Source organism: Pelodiscus sinensis, chromosome 3, assembly GCF_049634645.1.
Source record: "Pelodiscus sinensis isolate JC-2024 chromosome 3, ASM4963464v1, whole genome shotgun sequence".
Classification (NCBI taxonomy): Eukaryota; Metazoa; Chordata; order Testudines; family Trionychidae; genus Pelodiscus; species Pelodiscus sinensis.
Genome location: NC_134713.1, coordinates 156,127,933 through 156,148,440, shown reverse-complemented (window position 1 = coordinate 156,148,440; position 20,508 = coordinate 156,127,933). Strand labels below are relative to the sequence as shown.

At 45.1% G+C, this 20,508-nt stretch overlaps 1 protein-coding gene across 4 annotated transcripts in view; it reads right to left on the bottom strand.

The window, feature by feature from the left end:
* Positions 1-20,508, bottom strand: part of DNAH14 (dynein axonemal heavy chain 14) — a 599,282-nt gene that overhangs the window by 314,111 nt on the left and 264,663 nt on the right. For all 4 annotated transcript variants that reach the window (XM_075925276.1, XM_075925277.1, XM_075925279.1 and 1 more), the window contains one exon: positions 77-263. In XM_075925276.1, coding sequence (XP_075781391.1) covers positions 77-263 — 187 coding nt within the window. The remainder of the gene's footprint in view (positions 1-76; positions 264-20,508) is intronic.

Sequence of the window (20,508 nt, the reverse complement as noted above, 5' to 3'; positions counted from 1 at the left end):
TCTCTCACCAACAGAAGTTGGCTAATGAAAGATATTACCTCATTCATCTTATTTAATTCTGAAAATGATACTTTACCTGTTGTGACAGCTGATTGCAAGCCAACTGGTAAAGATTGACCAATTTTCCAGACAGTGACTTTGCTGATTTGAAACCTTCTGAAAATAACATTACTTCAGCAATGAGTTGATAATCTGGTACCATCATTGAGACAGGTCGAAATAGTGATTTTAAATTGTCTGGGAGTTCTACACGGCCTTTGTACCTGGTGAAGAAGAAGAAAATAACTCAAGCCTTCAAAAGTTACATTTGTATTAATTATTTTGGCATTAGAAGAGCAAGAAACTAAAAAATCATTTCGGAAACACAAAAGTTTACAGTATAGGCACTTACTCAAATATTGTAATTAAATAAAATATTTTGGCATTATCTTAATGAAATTATACTGTGAAGTTTTGTTGCTTACATCACCACATTTTAAGTAATCTACAGAAGATAATTTATTTTGGGATTGCCAGAGGTATTATAATTTCCCTCGAGTTAAGATGTTTTGGATAAATACAACACATACATGCATAATCATTTGTTTTGGTATGAAAACAGGCAGAAGATAATTAATTATCTGTAGATATGCTTCCTATTCTTTTAGGAGAGGAGTGTAGATTTATAAAGATTCGGACATCAGGATTTGAGACAAAATTCTTATTACTGCATATAGGATCTATATTCATAAATCTTATATCCACACACATCCCTAAACTTATTTTATGGATCAGCGAATCATCGCGCATGAATATATGGTAAACTTCAACATTTTCTCTTTTATTATGCCTATGAATTAACAATAAAAACCAAGGGCTGCATCTAGACTGGCATGATTTTGCGGAAATACTTTTAAGGGAAAAACTTTTCCGTTAAAAGTATTTCCGCAAAAGAGCGTCTAGATTGGCACGGATGCTTTTGTGCAAAAAGTGCTTTTGCACAAAAGCATCCGTGCACAGTATAGACACGCTTTTGCGCAAGAAAGCTCCGATGGTCATTTTAGCCATCAGGTTTTCTTGCGCGAAAAATTAAGGTGCCTATCTACACTGGCCCTCTTGCGCAAGTATTCTTGCGCAAGAGGGCTTAGCCCTGAGTGGAAGCATCAAAGTATTTGCGCAAGAAGCACTGAATTCTTACATTAGAACGTCAGTGCTCTTGCGCAAATTCAAGCAGCCAGTGTAGACAGCTGGCAAATTTTTGGGCAAAAGCAATTGCTTTTGCGCAAAATCTTGCCAGTCTAGACTCACCCATGGAGTGTTGTTGTAAAGAGAAATAGCACTGGCAACAGAACACAGGTCCAATTAAACCTATATAACACAAAACATACTCTAACTCTGGATCAATTTTCAGTGACAATTAATAATTCAAAAAATGAAAATAAAAATACTTTTGTATAGGAATTAGAGAGAAGTACATTTCTCTCATTACCAGTCTTTTTCAGTCCGTTCACCCAAGTTTTAAAGGTGCAGACATAAGTCTACTTCTCTCTTTATCTAAGGAGCACACCATTTACCATCAGTAAGACTAAGCTATAGTCATGAGTATTTTTAGTTAAAATCATGGACAGGTCACAGGCAATAAACAAAAATACACAGCACCATGACCTGTCCATGACTTGCACTATATACCCATGACTAAACCTTGAGTGTTCTGGATGAGGGGGCTCTAAGGGTACTACTGTTGGTACTGGGGTGGCTTCAAGGAGCTCACTGATGCTGAGGGAGGGGAGAGCTCTATGTCTCTTGCTGGTAATGGGGGCACCAGGGCCTTCACTGGTTCTGTGAGGCTTTGGAGCATCTACTGATGTTCAGCGGTACTCCAAGAGAGGGTATGTCTACACTACAGCGCTAATTCGAACTAACTTAGTTCGAATTAGTTAATTCGAACTAAGCTAATTCGAACTAACGCATCCAGACTAAAAAACTAGTTTGAATTAGCGTTTTGCTAATTCGAACTAGCATGTCCACATTGAGTGGACCCTGAACAGAGGTTAAGGATGGCCGGAAGCAGTGCCGGCAGGGCATCAGATTAGGACTTAGAGCATGGAGCTGCTGTCTCAGGCTAGCCGAGGGCTGTGCTTAAAGGGACCCGACCCCCACCCCGGACAGACAGTTTCAGGGATGCCCTGCTTGCAAAGCAGTCCTGGCTTGGAGTGCCCTGAGTGCCCACACGCGGAACATCACAGCACTCGGCCATCACCTCGGCTGCACTTGCCAAAGGCTGCCATCCGGGGGGAGGGGGCATTCGGGGGGCAGCAGGAGAACTTCCTCCCTGAGAAGCCCGCAGAGCCAGCCCAGTCCTCCCCCTCGGGGGCGCGTACCCCATTCCTCCCTCACCTCCTTCCACTTACCCCTCCCTAGCCCGCCTTCCTGATGTTCAAAATAAAGAAAACGTGTGTTCAAAAATAGAATCTCTCTTTATTGAACAAAACTGGGGGAGACTGGGAAAAAGAGGTAGGAGAGGGGAAGAGAGAGGCTGGGAGAGGGGAGGGCAACTAAAATGATCAGGGATTTGGAACAGGTCCCATATGAAGAGAGGCTAAAGAGACTGGGACTTTTCAGCTTAGAGAAGAGGAGACGGAGGGGGGATATGATAGAGGTCTATAAAAGCAAGAGTGGTGTGGAGAGGGTGCATAAAGAAAAGTTATTCATTAGTTCCCATAATAGAAGGACTAGAGGACACCAAAGGAAAGGAATGGGTAGCAGGCTTCAAACTAGTAACAGAAAGTTCTTCTTCACAAAGCAAAGAGTCAATCTGTGGAACTCTTTGCTGCAGGAGGCTGTGAAGGCTAGAACTAGAACAGAGTTTAAAGAGAAGTTAGATCAAGTCATGGAGGTTGGGTCCATGGAGTGGTATTAGCCAGGGGTAGAAATGGTGTCCCTGCCCAAAGTTTGTGGAAGGCTGGAGATGGATGGCACGAGACAAATGGCTTAGTCACTGTCTTTGGTCCATCCCCTCCAGGGTACCTGGGGTTGGCTGCTGTCGGCAGACAGGCTACTGGACTAGATGGATCTTTGGTCTGACCCAGTACGGCCATTGTAAGCTTAGGGCTCAGGGTCGGGGGTCTCAGTGGACCACCCTGATTTTCATGCAAACCTGCTCCTGGGTGGCCAGGCTGGCAGCTCTCCTGCCCTAGATGGCCACTTTCCTGTGCCTAGTGCGGAGTTCGTGGATGAGGTCCACGATGTCTGCACTAGACCAGGCGGGTGCCCGCCTCTTGCGGTTCTGGCCATGCTCCTGAGAGCCTCCAGCCTGGTCCCGGGAAGAGGCGGAGGGCTGGGGGGCATCAGGTGGCTGGCTCATGGCATGCCAGGTGCAGAGTCTGCTGGCTGGGTGCTGGCAGGCTTGCACCTGGCACGGGCACTGTAGCCAGCCCGAGCCCCTTTAAGGGCTCTGGGGCCGGGAGGGGGGCATATGAGTTTCCCTGGTGGTGCCCAGAGTGGCCACCAGGGAAAGCTGGGGAGGGCTAGCCTCCCACTAGTTCGAATTAAGGGGCTACACAGCCCTTAATTCGAACTAGTAAGTTCGAACTAGGCTTAGTCCTCGTGCAATGAGGTTTACCTAGTTCGAACTAAGTGCTCCGCTAGTTCGAATTAAGTTTGAGCTAGCGGAGCGCTAGTCTAGCGCCTATGAAAGTTAGTTCGAACTAACGTCCGTTAGTTCAAATTAACTTTGTAGTGTAGACATACCCAGATGTACTGGATAGCCACTGCTGGTGGCAGGCAAAAGGGTCAATTGCCCTGGGGCCCAGTAATTCAAAGGGGCCCAAGCCTCTGGCCACAGCTGTATTAGTGGTGGCTTGAGCCCTAGCCCTCTTTAAATCCTGTCAAAGCACCATGCTGCATGCTCAGACCAGTGCTAAGGGCAGAGGGAGGGAGTTGCATGCTCTGCTTTAGGCAGCGCTGACAATTAGAGGAGTGGGGTGTGCCACATTCTGGGCAGCACTGAGGCTAGCAGCCTTCTGGGAGCATGGGGCAGGTCCAGGATTCAGGGTCCCATGGCAGCTGTTGGCTCTGCTGGCTGGGGGGGGAGGGGACCAGCCTGGGACCAATACCATTGTTGCTGACTTGGGTGGTCCAAAACTGCCACTCCACAGAGTGCAGCCTGGGAATGCTGAACTGCTGTGGCCCCTAAACTCTCTCCACCCTAGGCTGTCTCTCACAATGCATCACTAACAACCAATAGCAGCTCCTCCAGGTGCTGTTATCACTCAGCACAACCACATGTGGAGACCCCAGCTACATTGCATCAATGCTCCCATACCTACTTACAAATCACACAGAGGAAAGCATAAGCCAAATCCCTCCAGCTCCAGCCACTGTATCTCATATCTAATTTATTAATTGGTTCACCAATGGAAAGAGGGTACACACCAGTCTTTATAAAGCCCTAAAGCAAATTTAGTAAATACTTCAAGCAAACTCACTGGTAAAGATAAACAGTAAAATATGTCCAACTTAAACCTTCCTTGCTGCAATTTAATCCCGTTGCTTCTTGTCCTATCAGAAGCCAGGAAGAAAATTTTTCCTCCCTCCTCTTTGTAACATCCTTTTAGATATTTGAAAACTACTATCATGTTCCCTCTGTCTTTTCTTTTCTAAACTGAAGCCCAATTCTTTCAGTCTTCCCTCATAGGTCATGTTTTCTAGACCTTTAATCATTCTTGTTGCTCTTCTTTGGATCTTCTCCAATTTCTCCACATCTTTCTTAAAACTTGGTGCCCAGAACTGGACAAAATACTCCGGACGAGGCCTAATCAGCACAGAATACAACAGAAGAATTACTTCTTGGGACGGACCTGACACCTTGAGTTTAGCACCCACGGGGACACATCTCAAAGAACCATTATTACTACACCGAGGTGAGTAACCTCTTCTTCTCATGACGTGCTCACAACACTCCTGTTAATGCATCTCAGATTCACGTTTGCTTTTTTTGCAATAGTGTCACAATGTTGATTCAAATTTATCATTATGACCCCTAGATCCCTCTCTGCAGTACTCCTTCCTAGACAGTCACTTTCCAGTGATGCAGACCAGAACTGCAGGTCCACCCACTCCACTACATCCCATCCCAGGGCCCTGGTAGCATCAGAGAAGTCTTCTTTTAGGTCAGAGGGGATCTGCTCTGCAACATACTCACCTAGTTCAGCCAACAGGCAGTCGGCTTTCCCTGGGCTCTTTCCAAACTCCTCCTTGTATGGTACCAGGGTCCAGGGCCACTCCTCAGGGCTCCATCGCTCCGGAAGCTCTGATGCAGTAAGCAGTCCATTCAGGAAGTCCGGGAGTTTTGGGCCTAGCGGCCCAGGCCAGCCTTCAGCTTTTCCTGGGTCCAGCTTCTCCACTGAGTGCACAGGGGAGGCATCTCGCTCCTTTAGCTGCCTGACCTTTTATATCTCTGGCCCTACCCTCTGGTTTCTGGCCAGGTGGGTTGTTAAGGCCAGGTCCTGCCCATCAAGGTTCAGGGAGGGGTGCCTCCCCTTTGGGGTCAGTGGGCAGCCACTCTGCCCCACTACATAAGAGTTAAGGTTTAGACTGTAGGCTTATATTTAATTTTCTTTTGATAACTACTCTGACTTCTTATATCTCAGTTATAATAACTTGAAATTTATCTTTTGTAATCAGTAAACTTGTTTTACTGTTTATAGTTTGCCTGAAGTGCTTGGTGAAACAGCTCAGTTTTGCAAAGACTGGTGTATACCCACTTTCCATTGATGATGTGCTGAAGTAGTTAATATACTTACATTTGTCAAGAGAGGATCTTGAACTGTGTCAGAAGGTATATTCTTCAGGAACAAGATGGGGAGCATTTGGCTAGTGCTCTTCTCTGTGGGTTTGTCTACACTACAGCACTAATTCGAACTAACTTAATTCGAATTAGTTAATTCGAACTAAGCTAATTCGAACTATTGCATCTAGATCTAAAAACTAGTTCGAATTAGCGTTTTGCTAATTTGAACTAGCATGTCCACATTGAGTGGACCCTGAACCGAAGTTAAGGCTGGCTGGAAGCAGTGCTATCAGGGCATCAGGTTAGGACTTAGAGCGTGGAGCTGCTGTCTCAGGCTAGCCGAGGGCTGTGCTTAAAGGGACCCGACCCCCACCCCAGGCAGACAGTTCTCATGGTTCCCCGCTTGCTTGTCTACCTCAATGAGGGACAGCAAAGCAGTCCTGACTTGGAGTGCTCTGAGTGCCCACACTCGGCACATCACAGCACTCGGCCATCAGCCCGGCTGCACTTGCCGCAGGCTGCCATCCTGGAGGGGTCAATCGGGGGGCTGCAGGAGAGCTTCCACCCCAAGGAGCCCACAGAGCCACCCCAGTCCTCCCCATCAGGGGCTAGTACCCCATTCCTCCCTCACCTCCTTCCACTTACCCCTCCCTAACCCTCGTTCCTGATGTACAAAATAAAGGACATGTGTGTTCAAAAATAGAAACTCTTTTTATTTAACAAAACTGGGGGGAGGGGAATTAACCTCTGGGGAGACTGGGAAAAGGAGGTGGGAGAGGGGAAGAGAGAGGGTGGGAGAGGGAAGGGGGAAACCTGGGAGGAGGGAGCTGGAAGGAGGAAGCCAGGGGAAGAAGGAGGAGGGGAAGTATCAAACTATGGTACGCCATATCTTCAGTACTGTGTACAGCTGTGATCTCCTCACCCCAGAAAAGATGTTTTGGCCTTGGAAAGGGTTCCAAAAAGGGCAACTAAAATGATTAGGGGTTTGGAACAGGTCCCATATGAAGAGAGGCTAAAGAGACTGGGACTTTTCAGCTTAGAAAAAAGGAGACTGAGGTCTATAAAATCATGAGTGGTGTGGAGAGGGTGCATAAAGAAAAGTTCTTCATTAGTTCCCATAATAGAAGGACTAGAGGACACCAAATGAAATGAATGGGTAGCAGGCTTCAAACTAATAAAAGAAAGTTCTTCTTCACAAAGCAAATAGTCAACCTGTGGAACTCCTTGCCAGAGTAGGCTGTGAAGGCTAGAACTATAACAGAGTTTAAAGAGAAGATAGATAAAGTCATGGAGGTTGGGTCCATGAAGTGGTATTATCCAGGGGGTAGAAATGGTGTCCCTGGCCTCTGTTTGTGGAAGGCTGGAGATTGATGGCATGAGACAAATGGCTTGGTCATTGTCTTTGGTCCATCCCCTCCAGGGTACCTAGTGTTGGCCGCTGTTGGCAGACAGGCTACTGGGCTAGATGGACCTTTGGTCTGACCCAGTACTGCCATTCTTATGTTCTTATGTCCTAAGCTCAGAGCTCACGGTCGGGGGTCTCACTGGACCACCTTGATTTTCATGCAAACCTGCTCCTGGGTTTGCATGTGGCCTTTGGTGGTCAGGCTGGCAGCTATCCTGCCCAAGACGGCCAGTTTTCTGTGCCTAGTGCGGATGTCGTGGACGTTGGAGGCCTCTCCTCAAACCTGGATGAGGTCCATGATCTCCGCACTAGACCAGGTGGGCGCCCGCCTCTTGCGGCCCCGGGCAGGCTCCTGGGAGCTGCCAGCCTGGTCCCGGGAAGAGGCGGAGGGCTGGGTGGCAGCGGGTGGCTGGCTCGTGTCGTGCCAGGTGCAGGGTCTGCTGGCTGGGTGCTGGCAGGCTTGCACCTGGCACGGGCACCGTAGCCAGACCGTGCCCCTTTAAGGGCTCCGGGGCCGGGAGGGGGGCAGAAGAATTTGCCTGGTTGTGCCCAGAGTGGCCACCAGGGCAAGCTGAGAAGGGCTAGCTTCCCACTAGTTCGAATTAAGTGGCTACACAGCCCTTAATTCAAACTACTTAATTCGAACTAGGCGTTAGTCCTCGTAGAATGAGGTTTACCTAGTTCGAATTAAGCGCTCCGCTAGTTCGAATTAAGTTCGAACTAGCGGTTTGTATGTGTAGTGCCTATTAAAGTTAATTCGAACTAACGGCTGTTAGTTCGAATTAACTTTGTAGTGTAGACATACCCTGTGTGATTTCATGAATGGCTTTGGGAACTTTCGTGCAATCAAGCTGCGTTCAGGGCTCTATATGTGGCTATGCTTAGTTATAATAGCACATGAAGGGGTTTGCTGCTTGTCACTAGCAAAGTATTGTGAGTGAAAGGCTAGACTGGAGAGTTAAGGGATCACAGTGGTCCCACAATCCCAGAGGCTGCCCTACTCGATCCTATTACAGAAAGTTTCTATCAGAGTTCTGGAATGCATGTCTAGTTTCAGCCCAGTACCACAGTGTAAGGGAGATGATAACACACAAACCTTCATCTCGTTCTAGTTCCCAACAGGAGCCAATTTTACTGCCATGGGGCATGTCTACACTGGAGTTATTTCGAAATAACAAGCAGAGCAACCAGGCCTGTTATTTCAAATTAAGGCAAATTCAGGAGTTATTGTTTCAAAATAACTTATTTTGAAATAACTTGGTAGTGTAGACATAGCCATACTGGGTTACTGTAAAATTTCACCATGGATGTATAATGGGGACTCCTAACTCTTCCTACTAAATTCCCTACTGTTTCCAATATCTACTTACAGAAAAAAAAAAATGATCCACCTCAAGTGTTACAAGCCAGTGTTTCTTGGCCATTTACCTCTTCTGAAATTGTGAGTTTTCTCAAGACTTTTTCCTGTGCCATAGTCTCTTTTCCACATATGCATAAAGTTACACTCCGGCTGTGTCTAGATTGCATCCCTTTTCCGTAAAAGGTATGCAAATTAGACACATCACATTTGCAAATGAAGCGGGGATTTAAATCCCCCCACTTCATTTGCATAAACATGGCTGCCGCTTTTTTCCGGATTGGAGCTTTGCCGGAAATAAGTGCCAGTCTAAACGCGGATCTTTCGGAAAATAAAGCCTTTTCCGAAATATCCCTTATTCCTTATTTTAAGAGGAATAAGGGATCTTTCGGAAAAGGCTTTATTTTCCAAAAGATCCGCGTCTAGACTGGTGCTTTTTTCCGGCAAAGCTCCAATCCGGAAAAAAGCGGCAGCCATGTTTATTCAAATGAAGTGGGGGGATTTAAATCCCCGCTTCATTTGCAAATGTGATGTGTCTAATTTGCATCCCTTTTACGGCCTAGACACAGCCTCCATGTATGGGAAATCACAAAAATCTGTGTCACTGGTGTCCATAGGAGTAGCAGACTATTGCTTCTCCTACTAGCTGTGCAAAGTGGATGGGAAGGGGAGAGAGGAGAGCAATGAAGTCAGTGTTCCCCTCCTCTTGTATCTCCAACCCTGAAGAACAGGGGTCAGGGAGAGAGATACACATAGCAAAGATACTCCTGTCTGAAGTATGGATGGTGAGTGCATAAGATGAGTGCCAGTCTTATGAGGCAGTACACTGTTTCTAAGATAATTTGTTGGGGGAAAAGTCAACATAGTTTCTGTGAAAGGAAGTCATGCCTTACTAATCTACTAGTTCTTTGAGGGGGTCAACAAACATGTGGACAAGGGGGATCCAGTGGATATATTATACTTAGATTTCCAGAAAGCCTTTGACAAAGTCCCTCACCAAAGGCTCTTAAGTAAAGTAAGTTGTCATGGATTGATAATTGGTTAAAAGAGAGGAAACAAAGGGTAGGAATAAATGGTAAATTTTCAGAGTGGAGAGAGGTCCCCCAAGAGTCTGTCCTTGGAGCAATCCTATTCAACTTGTTTATAAATGATCTAGAGAAAGGGGTAAACAGTATCATGGCAAAATTTGCAGATGATACCAAACTGCTCAAAATAGTTAAGACCAAAGCAGACTGTGAAGAGCTTTAAAAAGGTTTCACCAAACTAAGTGATTGGGCAACAAAATGGCAAATGAAATTTAATGTTGATAAATGTAAAATAATGCACATTGGAAAAAATAATCGCAACTCTACATACAATATGATGGGGACTAATTTGGCTACAACTACTCAAGAGAGAGATCTTGGAATCATTGTGGATTGTTCTCTGAAAACATCCACTCACTGTGCAGCAGCAGTCAAAAACTTAAATAGAATATTAGGAATCATTAAAAAAGGAATAAAGAACAAGACAGAAAATAACTTATTGCTTCTATATAAAACCATGGTACGTCCAGATCTTGAACACTGTGTACAGATGCAGTCGCCTCATCTCAAAAAAGATATATTAGCATTGGAAAAGGTTCAGAAAAGGGCAACAAAAATTATTAGGGGTTTGGAACGGGTACCATATGAGGAGAGATTAAAAAGACTTGGACTTTTCAGCTTACAAAGGAGGAGACTAAGGGGGGCTATGATAGAGTTTTACAAAATCATGACTAGTGTGGAAAAAGCGAATAAGGAAAAAAACAATGGAAGAACTAGGGGATCGTCAAATGAAATTAATAGACAGCAGGTTTAAAACAAACAAAAGGAAATTTTTCTTCACTCAGAGCACAGTCAACCTGCGGAACTCCTTGCCAGAGGATGTGGTGAAATCTAGGACTCTAACAGGGTTCAAAAAAGAGCTAGACAGATTCATGGAGTTTAGGTCCATCAATGGCTATTAGCCAGGATGGGTAGAAATGGTGTCCCTAGCCTCTCTTTCTCTGGAGGTGGATGACAGGAGAGGGATCATGTGAGGATTACCTGTTGTGTTCCCCTCCCTCTAGGGGGCATCTGGTATTGGCCACTGTCAGCAGACAGGAGACTGGGCTAGATGGACTGTTGGTCTGACACATTATGGCCATTCGTATGTTCTTATGTTAAGATTTCTCCAGCAGCCAGTTTAGTCTGACACATACACATTCTTCCCCCTACATATACTCTATCTCGGCAGAACAGGGAAGAGGGGAGACAACATAGTAGGACAGCTTTCCTTGTCTTAAAAATACAGTGTATGGTGTCATGGCTCCTTCCCCACTTTGGCATGATAAATGCAGAAGTGGGGGCAGGCAAGTGTACCCCAAAGCCTTATCTACCAGGCTTTGGTATAAAACTCCCCCCAAAATCTTAAAACCCTAGATCTTGGGAATAAAACTTCCAATGCCACCACCCAAATGTTGATAAAGAAATCAGGGGAAAGATCATTTGGGAAATCTCACCCCTAAAATAAAAATCAGGGCACACAAATTAACCAATGCCAGGTTAATAAAAAGAAAAGAAAGAACTTTTATTATTACAACAATATTCCTGTTGCAAACATAATGACTAGATGGGAAGGTAACAAAACATACTCATGGGCTGTGTCTAGACTGCATCCCTTTTCCGTAAAAGGGATGCAAATTAGACACTTCGCAATTGCAAATGAAGCGGGGATTTAAATCCCCCCGCTTCATTTGCATAAACATGGCTGCTACTTTTTTCTGGCTCGGAGCTTTGCCGGAAAAAATCGCCAGTCTAGACGTGGATCTTTTGGAAAATAAAGCCTTTTTCCGAAATATCCCTTATTCCTCTTAAAATAAGGAATAAGGGATCTTTCGGAAAAGGCTTTATTTTCCAAAAGATCCGCGTCTAGACTGGTGCTTTTTTCCGGAAAAGCTCTGAGCCGGAAAAAAGCGGCAGCCATGTTTATGCAAATGAAGCGGGGGGATTTAAATCCCCACTTCATTTGCAATTGCGATGTGTCTAATTTGCATCCCTTTTACGGAAAAGGGATGCAGACTAGACACAGCCATGGAGAAACTCCATGGGCCTAGAACTTAGTTACAAAGAAAAGCCAAAACATCTTTTAAACAGTGCCAGATCTCAGATCCCATATCCAACCCTTAAAACAATAAAGCTTAACGAAACTACCTAAACGTTACCCTACTTACAGAAAGTGAAGAATTGTTTCTTGGAGAGAGAGAGAGAGACATGCTTGTCCCTCCCTGTAGCTTCAGAGGACTCACACCGAGAGAGAAAAGGAGAAAAGGAAAAAACCCAAATTCCTTTGTCCCAGTTTGAAAGTCCCACCTACATTCCTACTGGTCACTCCACCTGGCCAGGTGTAGTTAACTCTTTAATCCCCAGGCTGCTGGCTAACCCTCATAATCATGACACATGGCCTCTCTCAGAAACTTACCCAGCAGCAGGCAGCATACACACATTCTGTGTCATACACCCAGTCTGTCACACACACACACTCAGTGTCACACCCACCTCCATCACTGTCACACACCCTGTGCCACATACACTCTCCCAGTCTGTGTCGCAGTCTATGTCTCTCATACTCACACAGACTGTCACTCTTGCTAATACACAAACTATCTCTAATCCCCAGCCCCAACCCTTCCACACAAAGCTATGCCCCTTGCAGGGGCCCAGAGCTGGCTTGTGATGACTTATCAAAATTTGTGGAGTGGCTCCCCCTGCAAAAATTATTGCTTACCTCTGAATTAAGTGTCAAGGCTTCTTTGGGCTTCACCCAATATTGGCCACCTCCACATTGGATGCTCAATTCATTTCCTTCTCTGGTATGTATCTAGTGATTGCTTCTGTAGGAGAGGGCCCCTTGATGGCTTGAGGAACCATGTAGTCCTCCATAAAACATGTTGCATCTTCTAGGGCTTCTAGTCAATGTCTTCAAACCCAGTCTCCATCTACCAGTAGAAGGATGTGTACAAACTGCTTCTATGAGTTCTGTGATCTATAGTCCTATTTGGGCTCTGGTTTTAACAATGCCAGGAAAAGTCCTTTAACCTTTCAGCAATCACCCATGGCTATGCTTTTGGGGAGGAGGGAGTGCTCAGAGCACAAACACTGGCAGTGGGTTTCTAACCAAACCCAAAGAATTCTTCAATGGAAGAGGAGTATGAGGCAGGAATATGTGTACAGGTGTTAGACAGATTTTTATAAAATAATTAAATTTCTTATGTTATTAAGTAAAGAGAAATTATTACTCATAGGAGAATTCTGCACCACTGCACATGTGCATAATTAATAAGCCATGCTTATTTTTAAATTTTTTACTCAAAAAAGTATCTGCTGGACTGTTGCTGCAGTCCCATCATTTGTCCATGAGAGGTGCTAGAACAGAGCAGCTGTTCCCAGCCAGCTACAGAAGAGAAAGAGCCCACAGAACCTTCTTCACAATTCCTGACAAGACAGGGGTTTATAGGGAGACTACCAGAGTAGGGCTTCTGGGAGGTCAGACAGGACTTGTAAGGACAAATGGGAGAGGACAGACAGGAAAAGTGGCTGAATGGGAGTAGAGACACAGGGTCACAGGGAGGAACCATATGGGCAGAAGTGATGGGTCAAAGGTGCAGACTCCATGGGTGCTCCCAAGCTGTAGAACCCACATGCAAAAAAAAGTGGGTACTGAGCATTCACTGGCAACTGACCTAACAACTCCCTCTACTTCCTTCAGTGCCTCCCTTGCTGCCTAAGGCCCTGCCAATCAATAACTCACCCTCCCTATCTGTGCCTCCCATCCACAACAATCAGTTGTTTCATGGTGTGAAGACAGGGGAGGGAAGGAGGAGGAAGGAGCAAGACACAGCATGCTCAGGAGAAGGGGTGAAACTGGGCAGGAAGAGGTGGGGGCATAGGTGGGAACTTGAGGGAAGAAATGGAATAGGGGTAGGATGTGGGGCAGAGCTGAGGATCAAGCATTCTCTAGCACTTTGGAAAGTCAGCACCTGTGGTAGATGAGTAAAACTACAAGGGAATGGGTGAGGCTGAGTGGGGGTGGAGGAAGACATGTGGGCAGAAGATGCAAAGACACATGGGGATATAGCAGATGTGCCTGACTAAATGGGAGGCACTATAGGTCACTCAGAGTCTGCATGGAGGAAGCTTGCTAAAAGTCTCTCTCTGCCTCCTCTTCCCCCGCAAACACCTTGTTCCATAGTTTTCCCACTCATACCCAACAACCCTCCAAGTTCATACCCAGGCTCCTTCCCAGCAATTACTGCCCTCTACCTCAGCTCCTCTATTACCCTGATTCACCCCCCCAAAAGCCTTTGCACAGCTTCTGAGGGGTTAAGGAGATATGGTTCTACATTGTAGTTGAAATTATTCAGAGTACTAATATGATTAGTAAGAAAACTATTTGTCAAAAAAAATTCTGCATTTTTGTTTTCTGTATTGTTATAGATGTATTTACTGACACGTGTTTTAAAATAAATGATAAAATTAATCAAAACTTTCAAGGATGGGGTTCACCTTTTGAGGAAGGGGAAGACTGTATTTGGATGCAGACTGGCTAACCTAGGCCGTGTCCAGACTCAAGCCGCGTTCTTTCGAAATTATTTCGAAAGAACGCGGCTTTTCTTTCGATGGCGGTAAACCTCGTTTCACGAGGAAGAACGCCTTCCTTCGAAAGTTCCTCTTTCGAAGGAAGGCGTTCTTCAATGTAAAGAGGCCGTCTTCGAAAGAGAGCATCCAGACTCGCTGGGTGCTCTCTTTCGAAAAAGCGGATTTCCTCTATCGAAAGATCCGCCTGCAGTCTAGACGCGATCTTTCGAAAAAGGCTCTTTCGAAAGATGCTTTTGAAAGAGCCTCTTTCGAAAGAAGCCTGCAGTCTAGACATAGCCCTAGTGAGGATGGCTTTAAACTAGGTTAGATGGGGACAGGTGACTAAAGCCCATAGATAAGTGATGAACATGGAGACCTGGGAGATGGGTCGGAAATGGGAAAGAGCATGGTCTATAATAGCAGAGAAAAAGGAGGGACAAGGCAGAAATGGGAGGCAAGATCAAATCAGTATCTTAGATGCCTATATACACATGCAAGAAGTAAGGGTAACAAGCAGGAAGAACTTGAAGTGCTAATAAACAAACACAACTATGACATTGTTTATATCACAGAGACTTGTGGGATAATATTCACAATTGGAATATTGGTATAGAAGGATACAGCTTAATCAGGAAGGATAGATGCGGGAAAAAGGAAGGAGGTGTTGCCTTATATATTAAAAATATATACACTTGGACTGTGGTGGAGATGGGCGTAAGAGACAGATGTGTCGAGAGTCTCTGGGTTAGGTTAAAAGGTGTAAAAAAGAAGAGTGATGTCATGCTAGGGGACTACTATGGACCACCTATCCAGGTAGAAGAGGTGGATGAGGCTTTTTTTAAACAACTAAAAAAATTATCCAAAGCACAGGATTTGGTGGTGATGGGGGACTTCAACTATCCAGACATATGTTGGGAAACTAACACAGTGGGGCACAGACTATATAATAAAGTTCTTGGACTGCATTGAAGACAATTTTTTATTTCAGAAGGTTGGAGGCGCTACTGGGGGAAATTGTTCTAGATTTGATTTTAACAAATAGGGAGGAACTGGTTGAGAATTTGAAACTGGAAGGCAGCTTGGGTGAAAGTGATCATGAAATCATAGAGGTTCATGATTCTGAGGAATGATAGAAGAGACAACAGCAAAATAGAGATAATGGATTTCAGGAAGGCAGAGTTTGGTATGCTGTCAGGTAAGATCCTATAGGAAACAAGACTAAGGGGAAAAACAACTGAAGAGAGTTGGCAGTTTTTCAAAGGTAAATTATTAAGGGCCCAAAAAGCAAGTGATTCCACTGCTTAGGAAAGATAGAAACTATGACAAAAGACCACCTTGGCTTAACCAGGAGATCTTGCAAGATCTGAAAATCAAAAAGAAAGGAGTCATATAAAAAGTGGAAACTAGGACAAATTACAAAGGATTAATATAAGCAAACAATACAGGTATGCAGGGGTAAGATTAGAAAGGCAAAGGCACAAAATGAGCTCAAACTAGCTATGAACATAAAGGGAAACAAGAAGACTTTCTATAAATATACTAGAAACAAAAAGAAGACCAAGGACAGAGTAGGTCCATTGTTCAGTAAGCTGGGAAAAACAATAACAAGAAAATTGGAAATGGCAGAAGTGCTTAATAACTTCTTTGTTTCAGTCTTCACCAAGAAGTCTGATGAAGGAATCCCTAACATAGTTAATGCTAGGGGGAATGGGGTAGGTTTAGAAGCTAAAATAAAAAATAACAAGTTGAAAATCACTTAGAAAAGTTAGATGTCTGCAAGTCACCAGGGCCTGATGAAATGCATCCTAGAATACTAAAGGAGCTAATAGAGGAGGTATCTGAGCCTTTAGCTATCATCTTTGAAAAATCATGGAAGACAAGAGAGATTCCAGAAGACTGGAAAAGGGCAAATATAGTGCCCATCTATAAAAAGGGAAGTAACAACAACCCAGGAAACTACAGACCAGTCAGTTTAACTTCTGTGCCGGGAAAGATAATGGAGCAAGTAATAAAGGAATTCATCTGCAAACACTTGGAAGATAAGACGGTGATAAGTAACAGCCAGTATGGATTTGTAAAGAACAAATCATGTCAGACCAATCTGATAACTTTCTTTGATAGAATAACGAATCTTGTGGCTAAGGGAGATGCAGTGGATGTGGTATACCTAGACTTTAGTAGGGCATTTGATATGGTCTTGCATGATCTTCTTATCAATAAACTAGGCAAATACAGTTTAGATGGGGCTAAAATAAGGTGGGTGCATAACTGGCTGGATACCAATTATCAGAGAGCAATTATTAAAGGTTCATGCCCTTTCAGCAGGAAGTGGGGTGTCACAGGGGTCTGTTTTGGGACTGGGTCTGTTCAATATCTTCATCAACGATTTAGATATTGGTATAAAGTATACGCTTATTAAGTTTGCATATAATACAAAGCTGGGAGGTGTTGCAACTGCTTTAAGGGATAGGGTCATAATTCAAAATGATCTGGACAAACTGGAGAAATGATCTGAGGTAAATAGGATGAAGTTTAATAAGGACAAATGCAAAGTACTCCACTTAGGCAGGAGCCATCAGTTTCACACATACAGAATGGGAAGGGACTGTCTAGGAAGGAGTACGGCAGAAAGGTATCTACGGGTCATAGTGGACCACAAGATAAATATGAGCCAACAGTGTGATGCTGTTGCAAAAAAAGCAAACGTGATTCTGGGATGCATTAACAGGAGTGTTGTGAGCAAGTCACGAGATGAAGAGGTTACTCACCTTGATGTAGTAACGATGGTTCTTTGAGATGTGTCCCCGCGGGTGCTCCACTCAAGGTGTTGGGTCCATCCCGGCGCCACTAGTCGGAGATTTCCAGAGCCGTAGCCGGCCAGACCATGCATGCACGAGAGCAGCACGCGGCGTTCGCACTCTTTTCAACATCTGCGATCTGGCCCCCCCCCCCGCCAGTTCCTCTCACCGCTTGGTCTCTGAAAGAGAAAACAAGTGAGGACCCTGAGCGGGGAGGAGGGTGGGACATGGAGCACCCACGGAGACACATCTTGAAGAACCATCATTACTATAACCTCTTCTTCTTCTTCTTTGAGTGGTCCTCATGTGTGCTCCACTCAAGGTGACTCCAAAGCAGTAACCCAGGACACGCTCCGAGTCAGTTATTCTCTACCACTGACAAAACTGCAGATGCTACTGCGGCATCCACAGCCCACGACCTCATTATGGCATTATGATGTGCGAAAGTTACACTAGAAGTCCAGGTGGCAGCGCGGCAAATATCGCTGAGGGGGACCCCCCTGGCAAATGCTGTGGAAATTGAGACTGCTAGTGTAGCATGTGCCCGAGGCACAGAAGGAAGGGGCTTACTGCGGATAGAATGATAAGTGGTAATACACAGTGTAATCAGTTTAACAATGCGTTGGGTGGAAAGCACATTACCCTTGGATCTCTGAGCCGTTGACACGAACAGTCTATCCATTCGCCACCATTGGCGGGTCCTGTCTATGTAAAAAGACAGTGTGCACCGCACATCCAGTGTGTGGAGTAAGGCATCCTTACTTGAGGAGAGAGGCTTAGGATAAAACGTTGTGACAATGACAGGCTCATTAATGTGAAACAGGGAGCAGACTTTGGGAATAAAGGCCGGGTGTAGTCATAATGTCACCGCACCTTCGGAAAAAGAGGTAAAGGGGGGTAGCCATCAATGCCCCCAGCTCACTGACTCTTTGTGCTGATGTAATTGCGAGTAGAAAAATCGTTTTCATGGTTAACATCTGTAGGGAAACTGACGCTAGTGGCTTGAAAGGAGGATACATAATAGCGTCCAGCAGTAGGTTGAGATTCCAAGAACGGGGAGGTGCCCTTCGCGGTGGGTATAAGTTCATCAGGCCTTTCTGGAACCTCTTTGTGGTGTGATGAGAGAACAGCGAGGAACCTTCTCTTGGGTGGTGGAAAGCACTAATCGCTGCTAAATGTACCTTTAAGGATGACAATGCGAGTCCCAAGTTCCATAGATGAAGGATGTAATCGAGGACATGGCGTATGGGAGAAAGAAGGGGTTGCATGTTATTCTGGAAACACTGCTTAGAGTATTTATGCCACTTTGCCAGGTAAGTGTTTCGTGTAGATTCTTTTCTACTATGTAGCAGTATTCTTTTGACCTGATCAGAACAAAGGTTTTCCTCCCTTCTTAGTCAGTCAACAGCCATGCCATCAGATGTAACGACTTGAGTCTGGGATGTAAAAGGGAGCCTTGATCCTGTGAAAGGAGATCTTGGTGAAGAGGGAGGGGGTACGGCGGCTGTATTGATATTTTGTGCAAAAACTGATACCAGGCTTGTCTGGGCCAGGCCAGTGCTAGTAAGATGACAGTCGCCGCTTCCACCTTGATTTTTTCCAGCATCCTGGAGATGAGGGCCATGGGCGGAAAAGCGTAAAGAAGTGTCCTCTTCCAGCTGATCAGAAGTGCATCGCCGAGGCAACCCTTGCCAATCCCCACTCTGGAGCAAAAGAGGCAACACTTCTTGTTGTAGGTCGTCGTGAAAAGATCTACCAGAAGCATTCCCCACTTTCAAAATATTGCCGAAAGCACGTCTGTTCTTATTTCCCATTCGTGATCCGTGGGAAAGCGCCTGCTGAGAGAGTTGGCAATCACATTGGCGGTGCCAGGTAAGTACAATGCTGTTATGGTGATGTTGTTCTGTAAGCACCAATTCCAGCACCATACCGCTTCGGCGCATAGGGAGCATGATCTAGCTCCTCCCTGCCTGTTCACATAATACATCACCGCTATATTGTCCGTCAGAATTCTCACTGTCAGACCCTGTATGTCCAAGAGATAATGTTTGCATGCATAGAAAATTGCTCGGAGCGCTAGACGATTGATGTGAAGATGCCTCTCGATGGGTGACCATCTTCCTTGAATTTGTTTGTCAGCCATGTGAGTGTCCCAGTCGATGAGAGAGGCATCCATTGTTATTTGGACTGATGGTTGTTGTCGGAGGAATAGAACTCCCAACAAAAGGTTTTGAGGTCTTGTGCACCAACGTAGAGACTCCCGAACATGCGTGGGTAGCAAAACCGTTTTGTGACTGTCATGCTTTGCAGGGACATACACCATCACCAACCAGTGCTGGAGGTTCCTTAGATAGAGGCGTGCATGGGAAACCACGACCATGGCAGCAGTCATGTGCCCCAGCAGACGGAGGCAAATGTGAATGGAGATAGTTGCATTCCCGTTGAGTATGGTGATGAGGTCTTTGATTGCTTGGAACCTCTCCAGCGGTAAATATGCCCTTGCTGTTAGGGAACCTAGATTTGCTCCTATGAACTTTATAACCTGTGTTGGGGTCAGTGTTGATTTTTGTTCATTCAGTAGGAGTCTGAGGGAGTTGAACATTTGTTTGACCACCGTCACCATCTGTTTAGTTTCTTGTTCTGTCGAATCTTTTATCAAGCAATCATCGAGGTACAGGAATATGACAACTCATGACCGACGTAGGTGGGTCGCAACTACGGCAAGGGTCTTTGAAAAAGTGCTGGGAGCTGAAGCCAAACCGAAAGGTGGAACTCGGTACTGAAAATGATAGTTACCTATCACAAAGCAGAGGAAACGCCTGTGCATGGGATGTATGGTTATGTGGAAGTAAGTGTCCTGTAAGTCGAGGGCAGCAAATCAATCGTTGTTTTCGAGAGATGGAATTATCGAATTTAGGGTTACCATTTTGAAGCGCTGCTTTCGAAGATGACGATTTAGGTGGCATAGATTGAGAATGGGCCTCCAGTCCCCATTTTCTTCTGTGTCAGAAAGTAATGCGAATATAACCCTTTTCCCTGGAACTGATCTGGGACCCTCTCTATCGCTCCGATGGAGAGGATATGATAGGCTTCTTGTTGTAGGAGGTCCTCGTGAGATGGTTCCCTGAAAAGGAACGGGGAAAGTGGGGTGGTGGGGGGAATGAAAGTAAAGGGGATGGTGAAGCTGGCCTTTATGACTTCCAATATCCACTTGTCCGATGTAATTGAGACCGATTGGTGATAATAGGGTCGTAGCTAGTGGTAGAAAATGGAGGATAAGCAGCAGAGATTTGAGGTGCTAAGTAACTGGATCCCAATATAAAGGAATTTAAACATAGAAGTGTCAACAATAGTGGCAAGTGAAAAAGACAATTGTGGCAGCAATGTCCTGAATAGATTTCAGGAATGCAAGGGGACAAGCCGGGGAGATCATGGGGTAAACGGGTAAAGCTATTACTTTTTGTCAAAGTTCAGTTTTTATGGTCAAGGTATAGTCAAGGTCCAGATTTCAGAGAAAATAATAAAAATAACAATTGTGATAA